Raw genomic sequence first — 22,676 nt, 5'->3', positions numbered from 1 at the left:
ACAAAAAAGTAGTTTTTTGTATGCAGAAGAAGAAATACATAAGAATTTTTCATACTCCAGAGCAACGTACTTTCTACAGTAATTCTGTATTTTGTAATTTTCAGTGGTACATCTTGCTAAAGCCACCTATTGATCACTTGGGAGCTAAAAACGGAATACTTAGACTTATGATCCACATGAAAAACAGAAACATTAACAGTACTCTTATGATTTAAAAGGTTAAAAATATTTTTTCAGCCCACATTTTTGCATGGGCAAAAAACCCAGCAACTCTGGACAAAGAGTATTACTTCTTTTGGAAGATAAAAAAAGTATATATGAAGAATCTAAACATGTTCATTCTAACTGATGAGAAGAGGACCAAAAAAGAATAGCCCAAAGCAAATGTTTTTTCCAACATGGAACAGCTACTCTACATTGACAGCGTTCTTTCTCACCCTGCTTAAAGTTACAGATCTGATTCTATAGAGTAGAACTGTAAAACTCCCAGCAATGAAAACAAGTGTTTGACACAGTATTACAGCACAGTATCCAGTGCTATTTTGAGAACTCATCTTCCCCCTTGCAGAATATACAAAGGCATCTCCTCCATTTCATATGGCAAAATGCCCTAAAATTTTATTCCTATAAAAGCATTATTGCTCAATTTCACAGATACATCCGCCAAGTGCTGGTCTCCAACATGCACTTAGTTATTTCCTCAAGGCATCTGTGATGGAATAGTTAGCGTCAGTTGAACTGAACACCTTGGAAAAAGTCAGTTTTATGTATTAAAAGTTGGATTTTAAAACTTGACTGGACAAGGGCCTGCACAATCTGGGCTGAAGTCAATGTTGTCCCTGCTTAGAGCAGGAATTTGGACTAGATGACTTGTTGAGGTCCCCTCCAGTCTGGATGATTCTCTGACATGGCTTTCTTGATATTCATAGAAATTTTAAAAGAAACCAACCCAGGAATTGAATATTTTACCCAAGCTCTTGCATGTAGTTTAATTCAACATATTCTTGCACTTAGGAAAGTTAAGGAACTTGAAAAAGCCACTTTGAAGTCTATACAGTAAAACATAACACACAAATCAGGAATCCTTTACATGCCTCTTTGGTGAATTACTTCATAATACAGTGAATTCTCATTTTATTTCATATGCTATACACTAAATTTGCAATTAACAATATTTCAAAACAAACCAGTTTCCAAGTTCACTATACTTTCCATTTCAACACTTATGCATTTAAAATACATTAAAGTTAGATTAATAATAAAGTAGACCTGATTTAAAGTCAGAACTTATGAACAGCAATATCTTTGCATTATTTTGCCATGACTACTTTCCATAAGTGATAACTACACAATGATTTATGATTAAAATGCAGATCAATTTACAGCATTCACAAAAACAGACTTGCCACATGAATGTGAAAAAAGCAACAGCCTCTCATATAATTTAAAAGTGACTTTCCACATGCTTGTTTCATTTGCTGAAAACCATCTTCTCCCTCCTCCCCCCAATATTTAGTGATGAAACCAAGGATTGAGTTATTTAGATTGATCAGAAATCATTTTCAGGCTGAGTCTGAAGGGGAAGAGGGCAAAAATTATACATTTTAGTGGTTCACTTGCACATAAACAGACTTAACTCTGCTCTGCAAAATATTTAATCTAGCAGAGACTTTAAATGAAGGACATCAGTGCTAAATAGTAAACAGATGATTTTACACAGAACTCTGATCTAAAAAAAGGGAAACTCTAGAAAAAGCCAATTGTTTTTTTAAGTTTTCTGTACACTTTGAACACCACTACTACTATACACATTTGTAAGATTATTTTACTTTCATATGAAGTAGCAGTGAAACTAAACCCCGAAGTTATCAGTGGAAAGTCAACTACAAATGGCACTTACACATGCACACATCAGTTTCCAATTTGCTTTATTCACGCACCTTAGTCATTGTAAGCCTTGCAAACAAACTGCAAGACAGTCAAATTTGCATTCGGTGCAACTTTGCCCAAAATCCATTTTTCATTGTTTTCATAAAAAGCAAAAGATTCCCTAAGTCATCTTCTGCCATGCTGCAGCAAAATAAGTAGTCTATGTACCTGTAAATTATGACATTTAAGTCTACTTAAGTTACTTTTACAGTTTCTATTTAACTCGCAGTTTCATTAACGGCGACGTTGGAAACATTTTTAAAAGACAAGTAAAGCCATCAGTCCCCCACTTGGAAGTTCTTACAACCTAAGAAAATAAATTCCTTTGAACTGGCTAACAGTCCATACTAAATATCAGATGTGATGCTTATAAAGCAGATATTAACAGATATTAACAACTCATATCCATATCAGTCAGTGAACTGGTGAAAGATAAATTCTCACTGCAATCACATTTGAAATCTGATCCCCTTTTATGACTGCATATGATGTACTCAATCTGTGTCTATCACTTTTAAACAGTACTTTTTTAATTACACTTCGGAAACTATATCCCCATTTTTAAAACAAGTTGTTTTACAGTGTAAGGAGAATCCATTGAGTGGATTCTTCAAAGTTCATTTTCTAAGCCATTTTAAACAACTAGGCTAGCAAGTCAATCATGACCACTTTGCCAGATCCAGACCTGGGCAGATTAAGAAACGTTTTGAAGCACTGTTGAGTAAATAATTTTGGTAAGCTGTAAAACAGCCACATGCAAGGTATACTGTACTATAACTGCTCCAAATCCTTTATAAAAACCTTGCATTCCTTCTTCCCGTTTTATAGTATTTATGCAGTCTTTCATTCCCTCATACTGAGTATTGATTGGAAGCACTTCATAGCCAAGGTCTGTATTGTCAATTATTGTGCGTGTCCCTTGAATATGAAGGCGGTGTAAAACTGTTTCCAGTGGGTAAAGCATGACATCAGCACAAAGGCTGGCAGCAAAGCTAGCAATCAGTTCTGGGAAATACGCATCCAGCATGCTTTGCACAGAAGTGGAGCTCTCAGTTGGAAGGTTGTGGGAATTACCCCTTTTCAGAACAAACAAAACAAGCTTCTGGACGATGGAACTGATGACGTAGTGAAGAACTCCATGTACAGCAGTTGGGAAAGTCAGGACCATCAGAGGGAGGAGGCGCTTGCTATGGGGCACTCCCAGGCCTACAACTCTGCCAATTCCTTCTTTCACGCAGTCCAGGATGCCAGGATTATCTCGAATTATTTCACTCTACAAGCATAAAGAAGTAGTTACAACTCGTGCTGACCACTTCAGAACCATCCTGACATCCACTCTGATACTTCATCACTGATGAACTTTTTAAAAAAAACAGTTAAGCATTTGCATGCCACATGTCCACACAGCTGTATAAATAAAAATCCTTTGCTATAACACTCTTGAGAGCATTCAGTTAATTCATTCTTTTAAAAAAATGAACCCATCTTGAAGAGATTTTTTTTTTAATGTATACTGCAGTTGTGTTTCTATCAAAGAAACTCAACCTTCAGCTGACTGTTGAAAGCATCAGCCTGCAAAAGGTCATGAACTTGGAATGACTAGTTCTGGAGCAAAATGCAAGAAAGTATTTATCTAATTTAAAATTCCTTTACTTTAAGGACTATGAATATAATCTCTGAACTTGACTGTACATAGTAAAGACTTCTATAACTAGAGTTGAAAGGTCATTTTTAATATGAATTTAATAGGCTCAGCTTTCCATGTTTCCATTGCATTATATGCATTGAAAACAGTATTCTTTACCCACGCTGTCTGTTAGTAAAGAGATAATTATCTTGTTCATGTAGCTGAACTAAAAATCCATAATTATTTACTCTGTTACATTCCATCTATGAGCGCAGGATTAAGCTATAAACATTATTTCCCCTTCTAATGCTTATACAAACTCCAACATTTTATCATGTGGTTTACATCTGAAATTCAAGAGTTGGGTGCTCTCCTGAGTGCCCAAGTCTCTGAGTCCATGTGGGCTGTGTCCTGACCTCATGCTGGGACAGACCACCAGAATATTCCTCAGCATTCTGAGGAAGGACTAAACAGCCTGCAAAGCCTTCATGGTCACTAATGCACAAGAGAGAAACCAATTAAAAAACCTGAGAACATACTGTTGTTTCAGACTCTAAATGCAAATTAAGCATCACAACCTCTTCTGACTCTTTTTCTTCCAGACATCACTGGTCATTGCACTTCAAAACCGTTCTTGCTTTAGTCAAATAACGCCACCGTGAGGTTTGAGGTGTTAATGACAAAAGCAGTAATGTAGCAGCTCCGAATGTCCACCATTTACAGCTATTTTGATAAAATGTATTTACCTGGAGAATTGTCAAATACTGTTGAACAGTATGGTTTATCAGAATTAAGACAATCAAAGTCAATATAAACCTCTTAGTAGCAAATCCCACAATCTTTACAACTTTTCTAGTTTGTTACTGGTCATTGTCCTCATGCAGTACAGGGATATAATGTAAAACTGGTCAGCCAACTTCCTCCCCTCCACTAATTAATACAGCTTAAATAAAATCTCCACAAATGCTCTCTTTACAGAGATGGTCGCCAGTCTAAAAGGCTGGAAGAGATGCTGGTTTGCCTTTTGATTGTTTTCATACTAAGCTGCTTTCTAGCAAAGAAACTTTACACTCACTTTGCAAACAGAAGATAGGCTCTAAATCACGTTCTCTTTTATCATTTATTGGTAAATAATTACCCATGTCCAACAACACAGATAAAATAACATCCTTTCCAACAAAAATACAAGCAGTAAGATGATACACAAATGTAACATTCCATTCTGTGGCCTGCTATGAACTCAAGGGACATTGACAGTGTTCTGCCACTGTTTCTAGTTCCAGAATTATGGCATGTTCAGGGTAGAGCCATTCCCCAGTAATTAAGGGAGTCTGAGTTCCAACAGCTTTCCATTATGAGACCAGCTAAGTATGCCAAGTCTTCCACAAATGCGATCCCCTCAGGTTGTATTTTTAAAATAATTCAAGAGGAGACAGGATTTCCTAAATACAGAGTAACTTTAGAGAAAGAAAGTTTGTTGCTGGAAGTCTCTCTAAGCCTCTCTCTGCATAGACATTTTATCTCACCTGTCCTGTTAATCCATAATGTAGCCAGTTCAGACAGAAAAGCTCTCCTAGTACCTTCTGGCTCATTTAAGCTTGGATCTTCTGCACAGAGCAGAATCCTGCCCCTTAAGAGTCCAGGCCAGTAAAGTACATGCTGAAACTAAGAAACTGTAGAAGTCAGCCTTCTCCACAGAAAAAGCGCCATTTTGGAGACATACCCCAGCAAACAGTCTTGACAGTACTTACAACTTGTTCATGTCATGAATGAAAATTATTTTGATGACTGAATGACACAACAGTGACTGTCCTGCATCGTCTGCACGAGAGCTCACTTTACAGAGAGAGTTCCACTGGCTGCACAAAGATACTAGCATGTTAGTTAAGTGAAACTCATTATACAGAGATCTGTGGCAGAATTACCCTGGACCACTTGTGCACAGCTAAACCCTGCCTCTTCTCCAGAAAGAGCTGCAACACTTCCGGGAAAGGCAGTCTGCAACACACTGCTATAGGTTACTCTGTTCAGCTACAGAACAAGATAAGCTGTATCCTAACTGACAGGTCGAGATACTAATTTTCATGGCTAAGGAAGAACTAGATGAAAACTTAGAAGTGGATTAAATAAAAGCGGTCCTGAAAGAGTAGTGGTCAGTATTTCATCAAAAAATCCAACTGAATTACTAGAAAAACTTCATAGTTGTTGTAGAATGGTGGAGGGGGGTAGGAGATCACTACAACAACTTGCTTATGAAGTCTTTTCAAAACTTCACGAGAAAACTCCTAGAACATAGAGATGTAACATGTCCTTATTTCATACATAATATATGCCAACTATCTATATTAAATGTCCTTTCTAATTCTAGATTGAGAGTTAAGATAGTACCCTAATATACCCTTCACAGCAAACATTTTTTATCTCAGTTAATAAATAAGTTATAACAGCCTCAAGCAAAACAAATGCAATCACTGCAACAAACGTGAATTCAAAGTCAAAGATTTACTTCTCTGCATAATCTAATCTATAAACAGAATAACAGGATCTTGTTAATTGTTGTAAATATACGTAAATTACCTGTACAGTTTCAATCAGGCTCGCAGAATAAAAAGGCATTGCTATCACATGCGTTAAACTGTAGAAATCAACAAGATAACAATTAAGGTCATGAAAATTACTCTAATTTCAGCCAAACAAGCACATGAAAGTTGATAAAATTAGCAACCAAATTATTCCTAAGAGAAAGTTAACAAAGCATGACTCAATTACTCAATTACTAAAACACACATCAATAAGTTGAGATAAACTTCAGTCAGAAGTTCTGCTAAATTCTATTTGCATGTGATCAGACTGATTCAGTTCTAATTAGAAAGATCAGAAGAATCTAATCTTTTAAATCGGTCCAGTTCTAGACGGGCACAGGGATCTGTGAAAGTGGTGTATGCAATCTAGATTGTTCAAAAAATCAATTTGAAAATTTGTCAAGTAACCATAGCTGCAGACTAAACTAATATACATTTAGTACTTTTTTTAATGTTTAGATAATTAGACATAAGGTAGTAACACCTGCTATACTTACCCTTTGAGTAAAAGATGTCCACCTATCTGCTTGAAGTTCCATTTATGTGAAAGCTCCCTAAAAAGAAAAGTATTTACCACAATATGAATTAGAACATATAATTCTCAAGCATTTCTCCCATGGGTGTCAATATCCAGTTTTCATACTGGCGTTCTACTATTGGTTTATGTTGCAGGATTTCTCATATTGGAAAGACAGAGCAAAACATTTAATAAATCATGCTTAACTTCTAGAACTGATTCAGGCCTGTCAGACATTTGATCAAAAAAGGTTTCAGCTATTAATTAATAAGGTGTGTAGCTCTCACAGCAACTGGTTTTAGTCTTCTGCATTTATTTTGCATTCTTATACACTAACTCTTAAAGCAATTTCAGGGAATACTGGATTTTAAAATCTCAATACTTTTCCTTTATCAACACAGAATTTTTACTATGTTTTGGTTCAGCTATGCCTTTCTGTTCTTTAAGGTTATGTTTACCCTGTTGTTTCTTTCCTGAAAACTTAAATCTCATTCTGATGCAGTTAGACAGGAACAAGAGATCAAGCTAGAAGCGGCATAGTAATTCTGTACAGATGTAACTCAAGCTTTTTGACTTATGACCAGTCCATAGCATATCCTAATAAAATAAAACCTGACTAACACAAAGGTGACATGAAAACCATTCCCTTAAAGTAGTATCTTTACATACTTCAAAATACGAACAGCAAATGTTTCTATTCCACTTGACAGCAAATGTAAACCCACCTAGCTCAAGAAAACTTAAATACCACATGTACTTACCATGCATATGGTAAATAGTCCAGCTATGAGGTAAAGATACTTCTGTCTCAAGTGTTGGGCACACTAGACTTAGCATTTTTAATAACAAGGTATAAAGTGTTCATCTTCCATTCTTGTCCATGAATTGCACTTAGTCACAACAACTCCAATCCAGGAAAGGCAACTCTTTACTCTTTCTCAAGAATTTTGTGCTACAGTACCTATCACTTTCCTAAACATAGTAACAGAGGATTATCTTTGCCATTATATATTTCAGACACTTGGATCATATTCACTGACCATAATACTTAAATGATGTGGAAAATTAAACCACCCAAACTAAGCTTAACCTGTCAATCCACTCAGTACAACTGTCCCTGCAGTGGAAGAACAATTACAGAATGAGTTTGTCTAGTACAGAACCGCATTCAAATCCATTTCTCGACCTCTCTCCTTAAACAGGGGTATTCTTTTATGATACCATGATATAGAATTGGAATTGACATTTCACTTCCCTGTGTCCTTTGGATCCTGATAATGTGGTTAAATAACCTTTTAAATCAGATTACTGTAAGCAATAAACCTTTACCTCCACGTGACAGCCCAAATATGCCACCACTAAAAAGGAAGAGAGAACACTCAGTAGAAAATTAGCATGGGGTGGTGCATGAACGAGACAACCATTTTAGTCAGATCACTTCCCTAGTGCAGTTCATTTCCCGACTGTTCACATACTGTGTTGGCACAAAGATGGGAGTGGCACTGAGGAAGGAATCAGCTGGTTCCAGAAGAAAGATGTGCTTCTTTTGGTAGCAGCACCAACTGCTGAACAACAGGCCCACAAAAAGAAAATTGCTACTCTCATTTAGCAGAAATCAGAACTATGAAAATATAAACAATCGATAGAGTGTGAACTTAAGCATACCTTACAGCTGTATTTAAAAACTAGAACAAGCCACATTCAGAGGAAAGTGTATGCCTGGGAATTTCAGTTACATATGAGACAGAGCTGACCAAAAACCTTAAATACACACACCACCCAACTTAAGTAGGAAATGCTTTTATTAATGCTTTTGAGCCTGCAAAGACTTACTTTTATTAGTATGGATGTATTCATCATAAGAGTAGCTCAATTCAGCCTACCTACAGTTCTTGTCTTTAAAACCAGGTTAGTTTCCATGTCCCTTAAATGCTTGGTCTCTGTCCACATATTCAGAACAGGTACTTGTCTCTTCTGAAACCTAACATGATTCTCAAGTTCACTGCTCCATTCAAAATTAAACCACAAACCCCACTACTTGCCTGTCTCCCAATATATGTTCCAAGACAGGTCTTCATCATTCTATTGGCTTCCACTTGTTCCCTGCAACTTATGGAAAGCACCTTTTTCTAACTTTTGATGAACCCAGTCTTGCATTACCCTACTTTACTTTACTTATATTACTTTATAAAATAAACACACAACCTACTTACTCTTAATGTATCTGCAACAAAACTGATAGTAGATATTATTACAGTTGTCAGCCCTTACTGTTAGCGCTGAATCATTATAAAACAAAATAAAAAGTCTTCAAAATAAAATTCTTTATTGGTTTTGTATCTCAAAGCAGAAAGACATGACGATATTTCACCATAATTCTGGAGTTATAGTAAAGCATAAATTAGAGTCACAAATCAAACTAAAAGATATTACTAAACTTCTAGAGCAGCAGATGGACTCAGTGATGTAGAATGGTGAACACTTCTTTAAATTAAGTCAGCCCTTTTTAGTTGTAGCCCCTTCATTATGAGAACATTGAACAAAGTACATGTATTTGTTGGTAAAGGAGGACAGAAGACAAAGCTGCCAGTCACATGGGCTCTTATTTACCATGTCTTCTCATTCACTAATGCAGGCCATTCTGTTCTCTCACCTACCAAAAACAGTGCAAATGTCCAGCAAAATGCCAGTGCTGGCTTTTTAGCTGTGCAAGTTGTCTGTATTTAGATTAATGAGACCCAGCATTTCTACCTTAGGTATAGTACTTGCTAGTACCACACAATACCAACCAAAATACAACAAGAAATTTATTCTTTTATCACAGTCAAATAACACCAAAGACTTATTTGCTACAGTATTTCTATACTCAGACCAGTAAGCAGACACGCCAAACATACAAAACTCCCAGAAAGAGTCTCCCAGTATTTATGAGTTACAAAGTTGCCTTTGCCAAGACAACCAAACCGTGCTTGGAAACACTTAATCAATGTCTGACTGTTCTCATGAAGTAACATATTTCAGACATGCTTACATTTCTAAAACTTTGAATACAGGTCAACAATTGATAATAAATTTGTGAAGCAATAAAAATCCCACGCAATACCTCGGCAAAGGTGTAAATTCACTGATGATGCCTTCTGTTCCCAGGGTTATGCCCTGAACAATGAAAGTGCTGCCCATTCCTTTCCAGAGAGCTCTTGGACCCTGCATTTTGAAATACGCAATATAAAACTCAAAAAACTTACTAATTATTTTAAAATTTCAGCAAATTCGTACCATGCAAGGCTACAATTCTACTGCTCAACTTTATCACCAAATTCAGGTGATAAAATACTTTTCAACTCTAAAGAAACATTTGCTTTTCAGTAATTTCAAAGAGTTGTTAACAATTTTGGAGGTGTCTCTCTCCCTGTTAATACTCGGTACTATAAACTTAACACCATTTACTATGGACAACAATGACCTTGAGATATTAAAAATCCATAAGAAATTCAGAAAGTCTTTTCTTACTGCCTTCTCATCTGAGTTTCAGGATTGTCATTCCCATGCAGAACTGGAAATTAATTCCATATTATCATTGAAAGTAGTTGCTTAGATATTATTATTATCCACATAAAGATTAATCATCTTTTAGAATACTAATGAAAAAAAATTAAGTTTCAGGGACCTTTTGTTTTCTGCAACATCTACAAATTGTCTCCACTAAGTACTATACTTAAAAAAATGACTTACAATGATCTTGAAACATTTCTCCAAATAATAAACCCTTATAATGGCCATGTTTTTAAACAACAAATACATAAAGACTTACAGATTTCAACGTACACTGCTCAGATACAGCCTGTCACCAAATACTGACCTGTGTCTTATTGATGCAGTACATAATATTGACAATAGTAAATGGAGTGAGATGGTAATTCCGAGCATGATAATTAACCTGTTAAAAATACAAGTAGTAGCAGTTTTAGTAACACACTTGTAGATGGTACAATTCTGAAGAATAAAAGTATTTCCAATGTAAGAACTTTATCTCTGTAAAGGTCAGTTAAAAATATGAATAAATTCTCACTGAAATTTAGGGAAACAGGCAGAACTTTTAAGTATTTGTACGGTGAAAATGTAAACAATAAAGGAAGCATAAATCAGAAACTATTAAAGAAAGTATTCTGCTTGTAATTGGGGGATCTGGAAGTTGCTCTGCAGACGGCAAAACACTTGGTGTAATTCACTTTCACTGCCCAAAAAATGATTAAGGATTTCCAAGATGAGTTAAATCTCAGAATGGAAAACATGTATTCTACAAATAAAAACAAGTTAATGTAGCGGTGTCTCCCTAAAAATTGTGACGCTTATTTCTCTATTTTCATAATGGTATGGAAGTATGCAGTATAAGGAGTATACCACAGTACACAGGAGCTCTGACTGGAAGAGGTAACATAAAAGACATACCTGACACTGGCGACGTAGAACAATGCAGGGATGTGCCAACACATTTTCTGTAAATAGGCTTTCAAAGAAAATTGTATTTAATGCATGAGAAGCCACTATAAACTTCTTAGAAAGATAAGGCTTGTTATTTTTCTCTAACAACATTAGATCAATACTTGGAAAAACCACGTAATATCTAGTGAACTAATGGGGCATTTTTGATGGCTGCCTGATATCCTGCCAACATACAAAAGGAATCAGTTACAAAAAAAATCTGACACTCGCGTTCACTATGAAAAAGCCACATATATATGTAGTATGAATGTATTTTTATAGGCAAAATATCAAACCAAATTTCTTAAGCTCTCCCTCCTCAAAGCATCAGAGAACAAAATAGGCCAGAGCCACAATTACAAAAGGATTAGTTTCTAGGTTTATGTTCATTCTGCTTACCACATTATTAATCAAGACTCTCCTTAGCAGGGCTAGAGGACTGGTAATAACAGCTCACTGTTTTTTCATCAAAAACACTACTGCCCAAAACTAACTCTTCCACTGCTCCCAGAAGCTGTACTTCAATTACAACTTAATAGAAAAGTTCTCTCACTTTCAAAGTAGGATTCCTGGTTGCAGCCATGCAGAGAAACTATTCATTCCATCTCAGGTTGCCTGAGTGATCAGACTACTTACCTGTATGTCGTTCAAACCTGGGATATGGATTAGAAAAGCAAAACATCCAGGATTTTTCTAAATATCCCAAGTAACAGCTACAAGATCATCTGGGGTAAGTTTCTTAACTCCAGACAAACAAGTACTAACTGGCACAGAAAAGCACTGAAAGCACTGACCCTGCAGTTTCGTAACTATTAAGCTACTTAGTAGTTTGCTTACACCAAAAGAGGTGAAACCTTCCCTGTAATTCAGCTGGTATCTACTCAGCCTTCCCTGTAGCCAACTCAACTAACCTCACAAAAACTGCATGTTCATTTTAGTGGAATGCGGAAAACTGTCATGCTTAATTAAATCAAAACCTACAGATCACAACATATCTCTGCTCCTGAATGAGATCGTGTTCCTGCCCTATAGCTCCATTCCTGTGCTGGTAGCATCCTGAGGTCTCCTGCTAGATAAGGTTGGAAAGAAATCAAACTCCTCTTTACACGTTTTGAGAGATTAGTTCTTCCTCTTCCACTCCATTTAACAGATGAAAAGCTTATCAAGGGGCAAGCTTGAATGCGCAAGCTGAGCCACTGCAAGGAAAGCAGTGGGAGAAGAGGGATAAACAGTTCCATGGAAGGGGATGATCCAATTTGAGCAACATTACTTGACAAAAATGGTCATTCCTAGCCCTCCCTCTTTATCCCTTCCCCCTCTGGTCCCATCAACTGGTGTCTGCTGGTTTACAGAGCTAGTCAACTCCCAGGTATATCAACCTAACTGAAATAGGAAAAAATAATCCTGCTCTTTCACTGACTCTGTTTCAGTGAGTCAAACAGGTTAAAGAGGTTCTGATTGGCATCAAGGGTCATAACTAAGGGACAGAAGCAGGACAGGCTGGTGGTCAAGAGAAAAAAAAAGGTCCTCCCCTTCAAGTAAAAGTACACTGTATGAACCTGAACTGACATAGCTTCCCACGTTGGTCCAGAACTGAGTAACTGGCAGAAGTATTCTCATACTCTGAAGAGAGAAGCGCTTTTCTCTGAGAAGTATTACATTCAGGTCAACAAGGAGTTAAACTTTTTTTAATTCTAACTTTTCCAAGACAAAAAAAAAAAAACAACTCCCACCCTTTCACAAACTGCATTAGTACTTTGACCAACGGAAACCTAATCAGGGGAGTATGACTCAGAAGGCATCCTACAAAAAACCCTCAGCTTATCATCATACTTACACCTGACAATTAAACCTCTGAAAATGTTAAATATTTTAAAGTCCACCATTTTCTCAAAAACATTATCAATGATCAGTGTCACCACAATAAGGAATAAAATGGTTATCAGACCACTTGGCTAGATGAACATGATGATCCCATGGTATTCTGATAACATACTTGAAGACATTTTCATCTTGTTAGAAAATATTTGCATTACCTAAAAGTAGTAACTGAAGTGGCAGATGTGAAAAAAGTTCTCTGATGTTACTTTCAGATTGCTCAGACAGGGTACTCATGTCCTGGGCACAACTTATGAAAAACTGTTTCTTGCATTCATTGATGATTTAGTACTTTTAAGCAACAGTTAAAGAGAACAGAAAACTAAATGGATTCTGGGTAGTAGGTTTCTACAGGTACTTCAACTGCTGAAGTCTACTGGCATAAAAACACAATACAAAAGTATATGTAGGGTTTGTAAGACAAATAAGAGTTTTACTACTTCACTGTCAGTGAATACAACTCTTACCTTGCAAGGCCAATTCCAAAGCCTGCAAATCTGTTCAACTGTTCTGGAAAAAAAAAAAATTAAAAAAAAATAAAAAAAAAATGCCCTGCACAGGATCTGAAAAACTAATTTCATTCTGTACTGGCTTCAGAAAATTACAAGCACTAAACCACAACATTTATGGCAGCTCAGCAACAGAGAATATAAAAAAATTATTTCCCCAGGGATATTTGCACTTTGGACTGCATTTGAGTTTGCACATGCTTTTATACGTAAAATTATGCTTGTCTCACAGGGAAAAAAAGAGAAAGTGAGCACTAAAACAGAGAATATTTAAAAAAAATTCTAACTCAAATCAGCCACTGAAAAAGTTAACATACATGGCAGTTTACAGTAACTCTGAATTTAGATATCTGAGGTGAAAATAATGCTAAAACCAAAAAAGTAAAAAGGAGCCAATTTGCGAACAATAACACAAAAAAGCCATGGATGAAGTAACAAACATCAACACAAAGCAAATTTTCAAGCCAGTTGTTTATCTCCACAAATAATTTTGTCCTTTGCAAAAATCTAGTTACTGGAGAACTGTTAAAATTGCAACAAGAGCTCCTTGAACTCATTAGTCCAACTCTGTTGTCTGCTACCAGGCAGACATTTGCACATTGGGAATTACCACAAGAGATTTTAAAAAGAGCGTAAGAACTGTAAAGGTAACTGAAAATTGATGTTCAGCCCTACAATTTTCAGGGTGCAAGCAGTCTGAAAGCGTGGATAAAGCCAGTAACTGTGTGGAACTCCACACAGATGTGGCAGCCCTCCCAAGAGCAATGGTAAGAGTCTCCATCTGCAGCAGCTGCATTCAGTGATTACAGCCATTCCTCATCAGTCCCCCAAAATGCAGAATGAACATACTCTTCATAAAGAGATAGGAGGAAAAAAAAAGGCAGTGTCCAAGTACATCAGAATACTTAAAACAGTGCTTTAACCAGTGCTTGCATGGATGAAAAGCCCAGCTAAGGGTTGTACTCATTGTAAGACCTGAATAAAATGCACTACAGGTTAAAAAAACCCCACTTGTCTACTAATGTAACTCAGTTTCAGATAAATTAATATTTCATGAAACTTAGATACTCGAGTATCCTTTTAATTAAAGAGGACAACGTCCAGTAGCATTAATACAGTTTTTCTTAATTCATCTCCATTCCAATAAGACCTAAAACGATACTTCGGTTCTGAGGGTTTCTGCTGGAAAAGACTTGAGCGCAGTTGCTTCCTTAAATCCCGCCAGTCCCACAGTTCCTTCGCTATTAAGGGTGGAGGGTGGTTTATGTTATCAGCTCGTTCTCAGCCTAACAAGCTGCACGAACACAGCTTGAAACACCAACACTGCCTAAAAGAAACACCCGAGGCCAGGAGGCACTTCCTGCCTTCACAAAAGGCGGAGTATTCCTGCAGGATGTTGTTTACATGGGCTCAATCGGGAGCTGCGAGGGTGGCGCGTCCTGCCACTCCCAAAACCCACGGGAACTACGTGGTGCTGGGGCGCAACAACCGATCGTGGAGCAGTTCTTCTTGTAAAGGACTTTTTTTCCCTTGTGCACCGCCAGCACATAGGAGCGCACAGCCCGGGGCCGCCGCCCGCCCGCCCTCACCCGGCTCACGGGGCGCCGGAGCTCAGTCCGGCCGGGCCCCCCCGCTACGCGCCCGGGCGCCCGCCCCGAGACTGGGCTCCTCGTTGGGGCCGGCGCGCCCAGGGGGGTCCCGGCCCCGTAGGCCGAGCGTCTCTCGCCCCAGTGCAGGTTGCGGCTGCCGGGAGATGTCGGGCGGGGGTGGTCACCCAGTGGCCAGCTCCGACCTCGCGAAGGGCTGGCTGCCCCGGCCTCAGGCTCCTCGGCGCCGCCCCGGCGTAGCCCAGGCGTCGAAGCCGTCGGGGCGCTCGCGGGTGCTAGTGGCTGGGGGGTGGCTGAAGGGGCGGGAGGGACCGGGAGGGAACCGGGAAGGGACCGGGCGGGGGCCGTGCTCGGGGCCGGCACCGGACCCGGACCCGCCGCCCAGACTGGCACTTCCGGCCGCGCTGAGGCCGAGCGCGTGACCCCCAGGGGGCGGGGCCGGCGGCGCTGGGCCAGTAGCGACGCTCCGCTTGCCCGTCTCTGGGCGGGGCGTCCGGTCCGGAGTGAGGGCTGCCGAGGGCGCCCTCTGGCGGTGTGGAGGACCCTCCGACAACGTGGGGAATTCTGTGCCAACACCGTTCCCGGCCTTCCCCCTGCCGAGCGCTCTCCGTGTAGAACCCGTGCGAAAGAACAGGATGTGGCTGCAGAAGGGCGTCCGTGCCACAAGATAGGGCAGCTCTTTCTCGGGAACAAACATCCTCTTTGCCATCCCTGGGGATGCACACAACTCAGTAAGGTGGAAGCACAGGAATGAGGTGGAGAAGTTGGCATGGACTGGAGAAGGGGATAAAGACCATCATGAAGCCCTGTGACCCATTTTCAGAAAGGTCTGAAAGAGCAGTCTGCACATGATAAGTGGTTTGCATGAAAAGCAAAAAACCCATCTTCGGGGTGGGAAAACATCCATGAGAAGGTGTCCAGCAAGCAGGACCCTGGGTATCCCGTCATTCAGACCAAACCAGCTGGATTTTATCAGATACATAAGTAAACCCTTAGGCAGAAGTCAAGAAAAGACAGCCTGGGGTTTCCAGTGTCTGCTGGCAGTCTGGAATTGGATCTGTGACATTATTCTGCTGTCCATCTCCACAGCTCCCTGAATCACCCAAAGGAAGCTGGAAGGTGCCCCAGACTCCTGGATTTCTCCCTCACACTGGGAGCTGACATCCAGCATGTCTGTGCTGTCACTGACTGCTGCTTGCTCACCAATACCCATCAAGGGTGATCTGGGCAAAAGAGACAAGTTTGGAAGTTAAGTGGGTCTTTCAGGGTTTGTTTTTCCACACAGCTGACTCAAAGGTGGGGTGGCTGGATAATCCTTTGCTGCCCATGCAGTAACAGCTCCACTGCAGCCTTCTATTGTCCATGATGTGTCACTCAATCAGTCACCAAAACTCATCTATTCGTTTCATTCCTCCTGGGTAGCTGAGCGTTTATGAACGCATAGAGCTGTTTTTCCTGTGAACTGGCATGAGAAGGCAAAATACGCACCAACACTGCTCCCAAGCCCAGTAGGTAGCCTTGCAGGCTGGTCCTGTGGATTCAGGAGAGCAGCAACTGGGAGTATTTCCCTCCTCCCTGGGATCAGCTGCTCCTCAGCAAGTTCAAGGTTGTCCTTGGAACAGCCTTTGGAGACTAAGAGATGCTCATTGTCTCTGGTGTCTGAAAATCCAAGGCAGAACACCTGGAGAATTAGATATACCTCCAAATCGTGAGAATGACACCAAATTGTATCAAAATCAGGAAAAAGGGCAAAGCCAATATATGATACTATGTACACTGCATTAATGCAGTTTTAATGGTTTTGACAACAGAGTACCAAATTCTGTAATTGCTTGTTACAGGATTAATAAATGCAAAGCCATAGATAAACAAAGTTCAGAATTGGTTCTTCAGCTGAGTTGAAGAAACATGTGTGGGAAATGGGAATCAGACCTAAAGCAATGAAAAGATTCTCATTGGTTTAAGTGGTTACTGGAATAAGGCTACCTACTACTAAGTGGTATAATCCTGGGGGCTTGTGATTGTATCAGTTTGACCTGGATTTCTTGCCAAGTCCCAGCTGTTTCCTCCCCCCTCCCACTCTTTCAAGTGAGGAAAAAAAATGAACCACAGAAAAACCAAAAGAAGCCCAAACAAAACGGGATTTATCAAAAATACATATTTACAATTATCTATACAATTGGAATATATTGTACATACAACAGGGAGCTCCCGAGGGGAAGAAAGGGAAAAGGGGAGGGGGGGAAACAGGGATAAAAAAAACCCTAAAACAAATATCCTACAAATATACACCATTAATAGAGAGCTAGTGAATAAATAAAAAAAAATTAATTAAATACTTCCCTGAACGAGACAGCAGAACCATGCGAAGCACCAACCAACTCCCCACACCTCCTGGAGGGACCAGAGATAATGGCAGGTCTAAACAAACAGGCCTTGGCCCATACAAACAAAGATCGTCTGCAGAGAGACCTGTCGCCTTCAGCCACAAGAAGAGAGAGGAGAGCGAGCTCTCTTATCTGCACCTTATTTATATGTTGTGTTATGCTAAAGGATGATATGGAATACTTCCTTAGATTTCTGACCGCGTTGCTAAGGAAGGCCTAAAAAATCCAAAAGCCAATCCACTACAGTGATGAGAAAAGTGCATTAAAGGACTCAATGTCTCTGATGAAGATTTGAATTTAGATTCATTTTAATTCACCAACACAACAACAGAGATCTGCATATGTGTACATGGGGTGTGTATCCTCCCTGCTCCTCCTCGGGCATCTATGTGATCTGAGAAATGCTCATTAGGCCTGTCTGTGATGAACAGCACCTGGAGTAAGCTCCTCTTGGGATTATCAGAAACACCGCCTGCTCCCAGGGACTAGTGCTGTCTAACAAGCTCCTGCTTTTTAAGGAACAGCCTTGGAAACTTATTTTTCCTGCCTGAATAACAAACCAAACAGAATAGAATTTTTTCAAAGAAAGTTACTAACCCAAATTGCAGGCAGGATGGAAAATTATTACGTTAAAGCCCACTGTCTTGCTAGTACTTTAGATTCGTAAGATAGGCCTGCAAGTAAATTACTGTTGTGCTATAGTAAATTCTATATGAATCTTTAGTTAAATTGTTTAACTTAAGCTATCACTTCAGTGCTGTTAAGTGACCTTTAGGCCTAAACTGCTGGTCAAGTCTGGGGCACAGTTTAGCAAAGAGGTCTGAACCTTGTGACTCAACGGGAGGGTCTTCCTTATTCCTTTCTGTCCTTACCCTTCCTATCCTTCCCCCCCACCCCCTCAGCCTCCACATAGATGATTTTTTGATTGATTTTGGGTTTAGATTGATTGATTTTAGGTTTTAGTTTGCCCTTTCTCTTTGTGCTTTAACCATCTAATAGTAGAAGGAACCCTGCCGACAAACTTTGTCTTGCTCTCACTTTTATATTAAACCTGCTTTTGCTGATACCTTTGCTGTAATTTTTAAAGCAACCTTAAAACAAACACTCACTCACCATAGTACAGCAAGAAAAATGAAATCAGGGGAAAAAAATGAAGTTTTTTGGGGTAGCATAGCTGCATTTTGTCATCAACATATCAGAATTCTCCTTGTGTTTGAAGACATGCCTACACACACACACACACACACACACGTGAATCAATACATGGGCACAGCAATAGGTATCTCTTATTGCCAATATGGGCTCAGGTTCCACCTGGTCTGAGCAGCACCACCGTGTGTCACACTTATGAAACACTCTGTGGTGTCACACACCTGTGTATTAACACTGTGCTTGCCAAGAGGGGACACAGCTTCTGGGGTTTGCACTGGCCACAAGAACCGCTGACACCGACCCAAATCATTCTGTTTGCAGTTACTTCAGCATCACCCTGTTTCATTTTCACTTAATTGAAACACAAATCCAGCTGTCAATCAGCCCCAGAGCACCAGTCCAGGAAGTTGCTGGGAACTAGGCTGAAGATCTGGTCATTTTAGTTGGTTTTGGAAGTACTGCTTCTGTCATTATGGGTACCCTGCTGGTGTACGAACTCTTGTTATTGTTAAAATCTCACCAGGGGTGAGACTAATCTGTCTTCCTTGCTGAGGCTGAGGAGAAATACAGAAGGAAAGCAAACTGTCTGTGCCATCAATGAGGTAATGACACAGAGTTTTTGAAGTTTAAGGGCTGATGTCAGTTGAGACTCTGAGAAATAGATGGGAAAACTGTACATGGAAATACTGTTAGGTAGGCTTCTTACCAGACTCTCCATCTATTAAAAAAGGGGGTGTGTACACTCTCCTGCACGTCTGTCCTTTTGGAATATGCCATCAACTCTCCATAAATAGTAAATAATAGTGGTAACAGCAAGTAATGCAATGCATGACAGAAAGGAGGCTGTGGTTGATGACAGAGCAAAGGGCAAAGATCTGTGGGTTAAACTTACCTGTGACAAGGTAATGAATCTGTTTAGTTTCAATCTGAAATGCCTGATGTAATTTTCAGTTTCTTGGATTTCTACTCCTTTCAAAACAAAGCCAGCCCTCCTGTTTTATGGGCTTTTTGGCCTGATACCAGCAGCTAAGCAGGTGAAAATAAAGATGACTACTGCCATATTCCCTGGTACCATTAACTCCCCAAAACATCATGTTTTCTGTCACCACTTCCAGGGGGGCACTGTGAGACAGTGCAAATGCTCAAACATGGACATAAAGTGCTAACCATAGGTATTGTAGTGTTAAATCCTGACAATTTGGGTGCTTTGGTTGCCACAGAGCATCCTGCTGGGCCCATCAGTTCAGAATGACACAGGTACTGCTGTAGGCCTATTGTCACATCTGCTCCTGTGGGTGGTTTGTCTATGTGAAGGTGTCTGAAGTGCCACCTTGGTGTTGCTGAGATTTCCTTGCTCAGACACAGTTCTTGGGTTTTCATCATCATATATCCTTGTGTGAGATGAACAGAAGAGATCCTGGGGCAAGGAGAACACTCAGAACCTCAGAGAGATACTTGGGTGTGGAAGTTGGTACACTTCCAATAGCACTGGCAGGGATATTTCACAACATTATTTCCACTTGTTAGCATGTTCTTGTGGCAGTGCTGAGGACAGACAGAGGTTCTCTTCCAAGGAGCTCACAATCTGTGAAAACAAGTGACAGATGGACAAAAAGCATGACAATAGAGTTGCCAAGACGAATGAAGCGCCTTAGGAAATCCTCTGTTCCATGTTATTTATTCAAGTAATTTATTAATTTCTTTTATATTAATGTTTTAGTTTTCATACAATGCTTAGTGTTTTATAGCTGTTAACTAGCTATCCTTGCAGGCTGTCAAATGTGATCACCTCCCTGTTAGGAACTTGAAAGCTGTCAGAAAGGTTAAGCTTTCTCCAAGTCTCACAAGGAGACAATAAAAGATTTCCAGTAAGGTTAAAAGAAAAAAACTTCATTCCTCTCTGACCTGCTTTCAGGGTCCAAATGTGCTTAGGTTTTTGCAGTAGCCGTCTCTATTTATCTTGTGCTTTCTCTTTCTTAGGTATAGAATCAGCTACTTAAACTACACATGTGTTTCCTTTACAGACATGAGTTACCAAATCAGATTCTAATCTTGTCCAGCTACAGGTGCCCAGGATCACTCCATGCCCTGTGAGCTTTGGTGGCCATTACGCAAAATTTTGTCTGCTTCTTCTCTTCAGCATCCCACACCAGACAGCTGCTCCAGAGCTGGGATACTGGCTGCTCCTCAAAATAAGCCCTTCCCAGAGGGTTACCTTGACCTGGGGTAATTTTGCGTGCAGTCTTGACCTCTTCTTGCACACTGCATGTCCCTGGTGCAGAGTCCACATTGTTCCTGTACCACACATACCTACCACATACCCCCACTTTCTCCAACCCCACTCCCTGTATCCATTCTTCACCCTTGCCATGGAGAGGGAAACCCCTGGTCCCACCTGCCATTGTACCCTTTCACAGCACAGCCAACATCTGAGCAAAAAAAACAACAAAAAAACCCCCAAACCCAAAACCAATTTAAAGCAGTCTGGGTCATACTGTGTTAACAAGATTGGTTTCTTAGGTTTGTGCAGAAGGGATGCTGATGGCTCATAGCCATCTCATACAAAATTCCCAGTTCTCCATCTGCAATTTCTAACACAACCCTTTTCCACCTGTGCAACCCTTCTGCTCTGGTCTCTTTATTCAGGCAGTCTGAGTCTATTTAGAGAAACCCTGAAAGTAGGATACACACAAGAAGCTTATCAAACTATGTGAGTGTTTTCAGAAGAGAGTGACTATGAAGGTAAAAGGTCTCAAGGGCCAGACTTATAAGGAGCAATTGAGACCACTTTGCTTGTTCAGCTTGGAAAAGAGCAGCTTGAGAGGTGATCCAATTGTTTCCTCAAGGAGGGCGGCAGTTGGGGAAGTTCAGGTTGGACATTAGGAAAAGGTTCTTCATTGAGAGTGTGGTTGGGAACTGAAACAGGCTCACCAGGGAAGTGGTCATGGCATTGAGCCTGGCCGAGTTCAGGAAGCATCTGGGTGTTATTCTTAGTCATCTGGTTTAGATTTAGGTAATCTTGGAAGGAGGACAGAGCTGGATTTAGTGATCCTCATGGGTCCCTTCCAACTTGAGATATTCTACGATTATATGATGACAAATTACAAAGCAATTATTAATTAATATGCAGAGAATATGCAGCTTTTGTAACAAGCTTCTAGGTGAAGCATTGATATGTTCTCCACCATGAGCAGGTCTGAAATGCTCTGTGAAAACCAAACTTCTTGGGTGCAGGGGTTTGGCCTGTTGGTTAGGAGGAAGGTTTCACTGGGAAAGAGAGGTTAATGTACATGGTTGTATGTTTCATTGAAACTTGCCTTCCCCCCTCATGTGAAAGATATGTGAGACTGCCTCAGAGGGATAAAGCAACCAACATGAAATCCACTCTCCCTCTCCCGAGATCTGTGCAGTTTACTGCATCCCATGCTTTCCTGCTGCTCAGTCTACATACATGCTAGACTATTTGAAGCATCCTATCAAAAGAAATAACTCTCGTAGAGAGGACCAAGTGGAAAGTGAAAATTTGACTCTGCTGAAAGAATATGGAGAAGCTTGTCTTTATAACCACTCACTCAGAAAGTCCCTCTTCTCTGAAATTCTGTTTCCTTCAGCTGTTTACCAAGGCTCGCTCTGGCAAGTAGCAGGAGTTATGTGAGTCCTCAACAGTAGAAATATCAGCCTTTCTGAAGAGTGGTTCGGAGGAGTCAGAAAGCTTTGAACAATGTTTGTTTGTGCTAATATAGTCTGTTTTAGGGTTTAAGTGAGGAGATTATGAATTGCCTTGTTCTAAACCACAATGGAATTTGTTGCATGAGATGAGATGTCTCTGAATGAACTGTCTTTGGAAAGTTTTGTAGATGTCCTGTTACTCTTATTGTCCTGTTATTCTTTCCACATTCGAAGTCAGGCAGTGACTTCCACCACAGCTTGTTCTCTCAACAGACAGAAGCAATGAGGGCACAACATGGGTAATTTATACCAAGAATAGTTTCTCCATACTCACAAC

The 22,676-nt window shown here is 40.0% G+C and overlaps 1 protein-coding gene across 1 annotated transcript; it reads right to left on the bottom strand.

The window, feature by feature from the left end:
- Positions 1–1,075: 1,075 nt before the first annotated feature.
- On the bottom strand, positions 1,076–21,072 carry SLC25A46 (solute carrier family 25 member 46). Its single transcript, XM_029959929.1, has 9 exons — positions 20,782–21,072; positions 16,620–16,812; positions 13,483–13,525; positions 11,105–11,162; positions 10,515–10,592; positions 9,759–9,859; positions 6,636–6,692; positions 6,134–6,191; positions 1,076–3,202 (listed from the first exon to the last, which is right to left on the bottom strand). The coding sequence occupies exons 1-9, from the start codon at positions 21,070–21,072 to the stop codon at positions 2,624–2,626; spliced, it is 1,458 nt and encodes a 485-aa protein (XP_029815789.1). The 3' UTR covers positions 1,076–2,623.
- Between the last annotated feature and the right edge of the window lie 1,604 nt (positions 21,073–22,676).

Source organism: Manacus vitellinus, unplaced genomic scaffold, assembly GCF_001715985.3.
Source record: "Manacus vitellinus isolate BGI_N305 unplaced genomic scaffold, ASM171598v3 scaffold_23_pilon, whole genome shotgun sequence".
NCBI classification, from domain to species: Eukaryota; Metazoa; Chordata; class Aves; order Passeriformes; family Pipridae; genus Manacus; species Manacus vitellinus.
The sequence above is the reverse complement of the archived record's forward strand: the minus strand, read 5'-3'. Positions and strand labels throughout refer to the sequence as shown.

Bases quoted from the DNA above. Each gene is read 5' to 3' on its own strand.
- SLC25A46 (XM_029959929.1), bottom strand. From the start codon at position 21,072: ATGGCAGGTGGGACCAGGGGTTTCCCTCTCCATGGCAAGGGTGAAGAA. The intron at 10,593-11,104 runs GTATGTCTTTTA...TATTTTTAACAG, and splicing joins TTCTACGTCGCCAGTGTCAG to GTTAATTATCATGCTCGGAA. The intron at 6,693-9,758 runs GTATTGCGTGGG...TTTTCTTTTTAG, and splicing joins GAATTTACACCTTTGCCGAG to GGAGCTTTCACATAAATGGA.